At 40.8% G+C, this 7,490-nt stretch overlaps 1 protein-coding gene across 2 annotated transcripts; it reads left to right on the top strand.

Moving 5' to 3' along the window:
* Nucleotides 1-876: 876 nt before the first annotated feature.
* Nucleotides 877-7,187, top strand: LOC112281619 (eukaryotic translation initiation factor 3 subunit A). 2 transcript variants are annotated; one of them, XM_073533607.2, is made up of 14 exons: nucleotides 1,155-1,296; nucleotides 1,522-1,575; nucleotides 1,923-2,404; nucleotides 2,662-2,877; nucleotides 3,135-3,503; nucleotides 3,779-3,808; nucleotides 4,069-4,296; nucleotides 4,482-4,643; nucleotides 4,769-4,993; nucleotides 5,132-5,338; nucleotides 5,504-5,716; nucleotides 5,820-5,900; nucleotides 5,996-6,197; nucleotides 6,339-7,187. In XM_073533607.2, exons 3-14 carry the CDS (start codon nucleotides 1,928-1,930, stop codon nucleotides 6,902-6,904), a joined length of 2,976 nt encoding a protein of 991 aa, XP_073389708.1. In that variant the 5' UTR covers nucleotides 1,155-1,296; nucleotides 1,522-1,575; nucleotides 1,923-1,927; the 3' UTR covers nucleotides 6,905-7,187. The 2 variants fall into 2 exon arrangements, with proteins under 2 accessions (XP_024374059.1, XP_073389708.1); XM_024518291.3 differs by lacking the exon at nucleotides 1,522-1,575 and having other exon boundaries at nucleotides 877-1,296.
* The last annotated feature ends 303 nt before the right edge of the window (nucleotides 7,188-7,490 follow it).

Here is a 7,490-nt window from a genome sequence, read left to right as displayed (position 1 = left end):
TGCTTAAAATTTTAGTTTGATATTTATATTAGAGTTTTTACAAAGAATATAACCTTAGCTTAGAAAATAATCTAGTTAAGGTCACTAAATGAATTAAATTTTAATAACTAGAAAAATTACCAAAATTATAAACCAATATCTATGTTATTTGGTTTTTTTGATAGATAATAAAATTAAAATAAGACTTAAAATCTATCAGAAAATAAATATTATTTTTAAATTATAAATTTAGTTATTTTGATGTTATTTCGAAAAAAAATTATATAGTATTTTGTTTATACTTCTCTACCAACATTTAGAACTATATTGCGGTGATAATATATTCCTTGTTTATGTCCTAAAGCAAAACAATGATCCAAATATATATATATATATATATATATATATTTATGGAATTTCAATAAGAAATTATTTTTGTCATGCTATACTATTAAAGAGGCTGCTATATTTATTTATTTATTTTGATTTTCTCATGGCATTCAAAAAAAACTTGCATGGCTATATATTGTTTCATAAGAAATTTTCAGAATTGAAGATTACACGAATAACTATTTTAATATGTTCATATATTTTAAATATTTTAATTTTCAGTCTACACGTCTACAAAAAAAAAAAAAAAAAAAAAAAAGAAAACAAAAAAAGAAAAACTTTTTTTAATTATGTGCAACTATGTTTTCAAAGCATAATGTCGCTTATTATGCATTTGAATAATTTTAAATTACATATATTAGGAGTATTAGTATACGTGCAAGGAGAACTTATGCGTAAGGTTGTAGGACTGATGTTACGGAAGGATCCAAGGTAGGCTGAGAATGGATTGAGTGAATGAGCAGTTGAAATCATTAGACGAGATAGAGCAATTCACAAGCAGGGAATTCGCTAGAATTTGGTCTGCTGGAGGGAGCAGCTCACCAGGTCGCAAAACGGTTTGTATGTCGTGATGCGAAATCTGGACCGTGAGGGGGGGAAGATCCATGGAGCGGGAGGGCCGGGCGAAGGGGGGCAGAAGGGGAGAGAGGGAGGGAGTGGGGGAGAGATGGAGCAATGGAGAGAGCCTGGCATTAGGGTTTGCTTGACGTGCATTCTCTGCCCTTTTCTTTCCTTCCCTTTCCCCCTCCACTCACCCCTCTCGTCTTTGGGGGTCGTGTGTCGCAGGTTCACTCCTCCCTCGCCCTCTCCATTTGGGGAGTTCTGCGTTGTTCGGGCTTCTCTCGTTGGATCACTTTGGTGGCGTCTCACATTTCGCCATCATGGCGACCTTTGCCAAACCCGAAAATGCCCTTAAACGAGCGGAAGGTATGATATATATATATATATATATATATATAATTATTTCTTTAAAGATTTATGATTTGATTTCTACTCTCTACTGTGGGGTTATGATCAATTCGGTACTGCCACAAGGGGTAGTATATGCCGTGAATCGAGCTCATACGTGACGATTTGTGCTCCACCCTTCCATTTTCTGCTGATTGAATATACTCGTTCAATTCGCTGTGATTGTGTTGGTTGCATTCCAAGAGTGAGCATGAGTGGGTGAGGATTATCGATTCTGACGGGGCGCTTCATCCTCGGGTGAGGCCGCTCTTGCAGTTTCTTTCATGTATGTCGGATTACTAATTTCGCTGTGCAATTATATCTCAAAGCATTAAGAAATTCTGAATTAGTTCGATGAGCGTTGCATTGTATAGCAATGTCTAACTGTCGGAGCAGCCAACTACTAGGTCGCATGATGATAGGTTATTTTGAAACTTGGTGTGTACGAATTTCGTTGTTGGATCAGTATTTGCAATTCTTGATAGATTGCCAGATTCCACTCCAGATTTATGGAGTATACAACAAGATTTTGTAGTCCCGAAAAGATTTTACAATTTACCTATGTTACGCACCTCACTTGACTGACTAGTTTTGGCTCATGGCAGAGTTAATGAATGTTGGTCAAAAGCAGGCTGCACTGCAAGCTCTTCACGACCTTATTACGTCAAAGAGGTACCGGGCATGGCAGAAAACGCTGGAAAAGATTATGTTCAAGTACGTCGAGCTATGTGTAGATATGAAGAAGGGTAGATTTGCTAAAGATGGACTTATCCAGTATCGGATAGTTTGTCAGCAAGTCAATGTCAGTTCTCTAGAAGAGGTTATCAAATACTTTCTTCAACTTTCTAGTGAGCGTGCCGAGGCTGCACAAGTCCAAGCAGCAGCTGCTGAGGTGACTTTGGATATAGAGGATTTGGAGGCTGAAAAGAGGCCAGAGGATTTGATGTTGAGTTATGTCAGCGGTGAGCGGGGTAAAGAGCGCTCTGATCGTGAAACCGTGACTCCTTGGTTCCAGTTTTTATGGGAAACCTACAGAACAGTTCTAGAAATCTTACGAAACAACTCCAAGCTGGAGTCCTTGTACTCTGTAAGTAAAGTTTTTTTTTGTTTTTTTTTTGTTTCTCCCTCTTCTTCTCCAATTTCTTTTTCTTCTCGTGGCGTGTTGGATTATTGGTGGATCTCATTGTGATAAAAATTCAGCTGAATTTCCATAAAAACTTGTTATTCATTAGTTTTTATTTTTATTTTTTGTGTTGCGTCGGTGACAGTCAAGGCATTTTTTTCCTCGTTTGTTTTAGACGATTATGAAAAATTAATTTTAACTCATGAGTTTTTACACTTCAGATGACAGCTCATCGGGCCTTTCAGTTTTGTTTACAATACAAGCGTACCACGGAGTTTCGACGCCTTTGTGAAATTCTACGAAATCACTTAATCAATCTGAACAAGTATAGGGACCAGCGTGATAGGCCTGATCTTACTCAACCTGAAAGTCTGCAGTTGTACTTAGAGACTAGGTTTGAGCAGCTCAAGGTTGCCACAGAATTAGAGCTATGGCAGGTGCGTTTTTTCGTGGAGACTTAATTGTGTTGCCTGCTCTGGTGCGAGGGGTATCTGTTGGCTGTGATTGTCCAGGCAGTATTTTGACTTTTTGTTTTTGAGGTTTCTATTTTGTTGTGCTATTTTTTTCTAGTATTGATTGTTAGATGGAAATTCTATTCGCACAAGTTTTCGATGTATTTGTGCTCAATCATGGTTTTATTTCATGACACTGACCCGGATTGAGCATCTGACTTTGCTCTGTTGTTATTGTACAGGAAGCATTCCGCTCCATAGAGGATATTCATGGACTGATGTTCATGGTGAAAAGAACACCAAAACCGCAAATGATGGCCGTCTACTATGCCAAATTGACTCAAATCTATTGGGTGTCTGACAGCCACCTGTACCATGCTTACGCCTGGTACAAGCTGTATAATCTTCAGAAGAGTTACAACAAGAATCTTACAGCAAAGGACTTGCAACTCATGGCTTCGTCCGTAGTATTGGCAACTCTAGCTGTCGCCCCCTACGATCGCAAGTATGGTGCTCACCATTTTGAACTGGAGATGGAGAAGGACAGAAATATTCGGATGGCCAACATTCTGGGTTTTAACATTGATGTAAAAAAGGACTCTCGGGAAGTGGTAAGAGGTTCAATGAACTTCATTGAGGTTAATATTTTGATCTCCTCGATTTCTCTTGGTCATTCTAGCTATTGTCGAGAGTGACGGGGACTTCCCAAAGCAGGGTTCTCTGGAATTTCTGGCTCTTCAGTCTGGACTAGATTTTATGTCAGTGTTCATATTCCTTCTTCATTTTGTAGCTTTTCTCAATTTTTATGGAGTTGTTAGTTGTTCTCTTATCTTACCTGGCCTGTTGCTTACCTTTGTTGTGGTGGGGCTTCAAACTTTTGTTGCAGTTATCCAGGGCAGCTCTGCTTTCTGAACTTGTAAGTTCGCATTTAATGTGTGACTTCTCTAAGAATAAGCTCTTGTAAACATATTTTAAATTGTCTTTATTCCTTTTTCATGATTTTTTCTTTTCCTTGTTCGACAGGATTTTCCATCTTCCTAATTTTTAGAGTTAACAGATTATAGTCAGAGTCGAAATTCTCTTTTCTTACTTTTGGTGATTGTTTCTAAGGGCTAGCTGTCATTTTCAGTCCTTAGTTGCTTTTATGGGTTCTCATATTTGGTGCCATGTCTTCAGGTTGCAAAAGGTGTGATGACATATGTTTCACCTGAGGTTAAGGATTTGTACACATTGTTAGAGAATGAATTTCATCCGCTCGATCTTGCTGCAAGAGCTGAGCCTTTCCTATCAAAACTCCCAAATCTAAGCGACAAATTGTCGTCAGCGTCACCTGTCCCAGAAGTGCGATTGGAACAGTATGTTCCAGCTCTTGAAAGGCTTACTGCTCTTCGAGTTCTTCAGCAAGTAAAGTCTTGCATAGAGCTCTCTCTAATTTCTCGGTTTTGCCATTCATGTATCTTGCATGATGGGCAACTGAAAGACTACAGTAAATGTCTTGAACCTTGCTTGTCATTCTAATTTTCTACAGTATATTTATAGCATACTTAAGTGAATGTTTCAAACAATTGACTTCTGTACTTGTTCTGCAGGTTTCTCAAGTGTATTCTACTATTAAGATTGCAGACCTTACTCGAATGGTTACCTTTTTTGATTTCTCAAAGGTTGAGAAGTTAATTGTTGAAGCTGTGAAGTACAACTTTGTGCAAATGAAGGTTGATCATCTGAAAGAAGTTGTCAACTTCGGCAGTCAGGTGAACGTTGCGTAGCCTGGTCAATTGTATACGAAATGCCGACTCCACGTACATTTGACTGTGTACGAATGGGACACTCTGCAGTACAACTCACTTATGTGACAATGTGGTAATGAATCTTGCAGGATTTGGAATCTGAGAAAGTGAAAACCCATCTTACTGTTCTTGCCAAGAGGTTGAAGAAGGCCTGCAGCATGATCTTTCCACCGTCTATTGAGAGACCATCTAAGCAGACTTTGCCTTACCCGGAACTTCTAGCGGTTGTGGAAAAGGAGCATAAAAAGTTGTTAGCTCGCAAGGTTTTGATTGAGCGTCGCAAAGAAGAGCAAGAACGACAAATGCTTGAAATGGTGTGTATTGTTCTGAAACAGCAGAAAAAGGAATAAGTATTCGTATTCGCATTTAGCGTGATTTACTGCGCTTCTATAGTACTTTTTGGTTGCATTAAATATCAATATATCTTTTTGGAATGCATTTCTATCCGACAGGAAAGAGAAGAGGAGTCAAAGAGGCTGAAGCAGCAACGTTTGACAGAAGAAGCTGAGGCAAAGAGACTCGCAAAAGAGTCAGCCAGGCGAGAGGAAGCCAGAATTCGGAAGGAAATCGAAGACAAAGAACTGGAGGAAGCGAGAACCTTGCTTGCCGAAGCTGAAAAACGAAAGGGCAAGAAGGGCAAGAAAGCAGCTGCAGATGGAGTAAGTCAGAAGGAGTAACCTTTCTTTGCATTGATTCATTAATGATATTCTGCTTCTGATACTTTATTTTAATTGTGTTCATCAGTAGTAGTCCTTGAGGAGGTTAATGATATGCCACTGCAAAGTCTGTTCTTAAGTCTAGAATTTCGGATGAGGTGATCGCAGGAAGTTACCAAAATTACAAAGCAGCTTCTTTTGGAAGAGGCTTTAAGTGAGCAAATAAAAGAACGACAAGAGATGGAGCGGAAGCTCCAGAAGCTCGCGAAGACGATGGATTATTTGGAACGTGCAAAGCGAGAGGAGGAGAGACCATTGATTGAGGAGGCTTACCGCAACCGGCTTCAGGATGATGAGCGGTTTTACAAGCAACAACAGGAGGTGTGTTCATCTGAACTGGAAGTTTGGCCACCAGATTAATATTTTGCATGGTTTTAAGTCTGACCTGCACATCTCTAACTCTTCTGTGTTAATGTTCTTTCAGCAAGCCATTGAGCAGAGCAAGAATCAGCACGAGACAGACGTGGTTGAGAAGCATCGGTTGTTGCGGATGGCAGACGACAAGGTATTCTACTCTGATACATTTCATTTTAGCTCTGTTAGTGATTGTTAGGCTTGCTTTGAGTCTATCTGACTATTTGAATTTTTGTGGTACTCTAGGATGTTTTCCAACGACAAGTTGTCGCCCGTCGTCAAGGAGAGTTTGAGAGGTTGCAGCGCTTGCGGGAAGAGAGACTAGCGGAGGAGCGTGCTATTAGATCTCAAGAACGTGAGATCAGACGCAAGAAGGAATTCTTTAGGAGACAAGAGGAGCAGCGACTTCTTAGGATTCAGGAAGAAGAAGAAGCTAGAAAGAGAGAAGGTGTGTGCTTTCCTTTGTTCCGGTGTTCGGAAATGTCAGTAATACTTGGTCACCTTTAATATTTTAGTTTTGACTGACTTTTTTTCATTTGACAATAATTGTGTATTATTCAATTTGACGCAACAATTTTCTTCTTTGCAGAAATAGAGCGCAAACGCAGAGAAGAAGCTGAGCGTCTCGCTAAGTTGGAGGAAATTGCTCAAAAGCAACGGGAGAGAGAGGCTGCTGCCGAAGAGAGGGAGAAGCGTGAGAGAGAAGAGGCTTTGCGAGCCAGGCTTGAAGAAAAGCCTGGAAAGTTTGTACTCCCTTCACTTCGAAAGAGGTTGGAGGGTGGTGACGATATGAGGCGTCCTAACATGGATGATCGCCGAGACGTACGTCCTTCAATGGAGGAACGCCGGCCTCTTTTTGATGTGCAAGGATCGGCTACTTCCCGCGAAACAGATATGCAGGTTGAAAGGGAGGCTTCCAGTCCTCCCTCTAAACGCTATCAACCACCGCGAGGTCGCCAGGTTGATTCTGAAGCTCCTCCACCGCGGGCTTATGAACCTCCAGTTCGACGCACGCATGATGCCCTAGCTGCCCGCAAGGATGTTTATGACCCTCCCCGGGCTGGTGCATATGCTCATCCAGGTCGCTCAGGAGGTAGACCCCTTGGTGGTGGCCGACTTGTGGAAGAGCGTCCAGAGCGCCGAGACCGGTGGTAGTTTTGACGTTTTACGCAGTTTCATTGAGCTTAACAGTTCAAGCAATAGGAGCTATAGGGCATAGTTGGTATTTTCTTCTCTTGTTTTCACAAGGTCTCATAGCCGTAGGGCCAATTGAAGAACAGTTAGGGTGCCAGTCTGTGCTTGTGGTTATCTCGTGAATGAGTTCTGTTTGCCTTATTCATGCCATCAGCTTCTTGGTTGTAGTTGACTTGGGCACTGCATCCCGAACTTCCATTTTCGACGATTAATTTATCTTCGTTTTGGAGGTGGTTCCAGGATAGTTTTCTGTTTTTTGGTCCTAGTTCTTTTTTCTTTTTCTTTTTTTATCTTCCAACCAGCATCGAAATGGATAATTTGCATTCACAGTAAAGGCAGCGGTTGTCGTTCCGAGAGCTTCAGCGTTCAGAAGCTGTCGGAGCCCTACGAGCTCTTGATCACGGATCTTTGAAAAGGAGCGCAGCTCTTGAAACTGCCACCCGATTGGGTCATCCTTTAGGTTCGAATTTGGATCTGCTTTTGTTTATGTGCATTCACATCGTTTTTGGTTTAGCACGCATCCCTGGAGTTGCTGTTATTGCTTCTT

This window comes from Physcomitrium patens, chromosome 4 (assembly GCF_059467195.1).
Source record: "Physcomitrium patens ecotype Gransden chromosome 4, ASM5946719v1, whole genome shotgun sequence".
Taxonomy (NCBI): domain Eukaryota; kingdom Viridiplantae; phylum Streptophyta; class Bryopsida; order Funariales; family Funariaceae; genus Physcomitrium; species Physcomitrium patens.
This window is presented reverse-complemented; position numbering and strand designations above follow the sequence as displayed.

Excerpts from the sequence above, each read along its gene's own strand:
- LOC112281619 (XM_024518291.3), top strand. The coding sequence starts at position 1,251 with ATGGCGACCTTTGCCAAACCCGAAAATGCCCTTAAACGAGCGGAAG. Across the intron at positions 1,297-1,922 it reads TGCCCTTAAACGAGCGGAAG|AGTTAATGAATGTTGGTCAA; the intron begins GTATGATATATA and ends GGCTCATGGCAG. Across the intron at positions 2,878-3,134 it reads CAGAATTAGAGCTATGGCAG|GAAGCATTCCGCTCCATAGA; the intron begins GTGCGTTTTTTC and ends GTTATTGTACAG.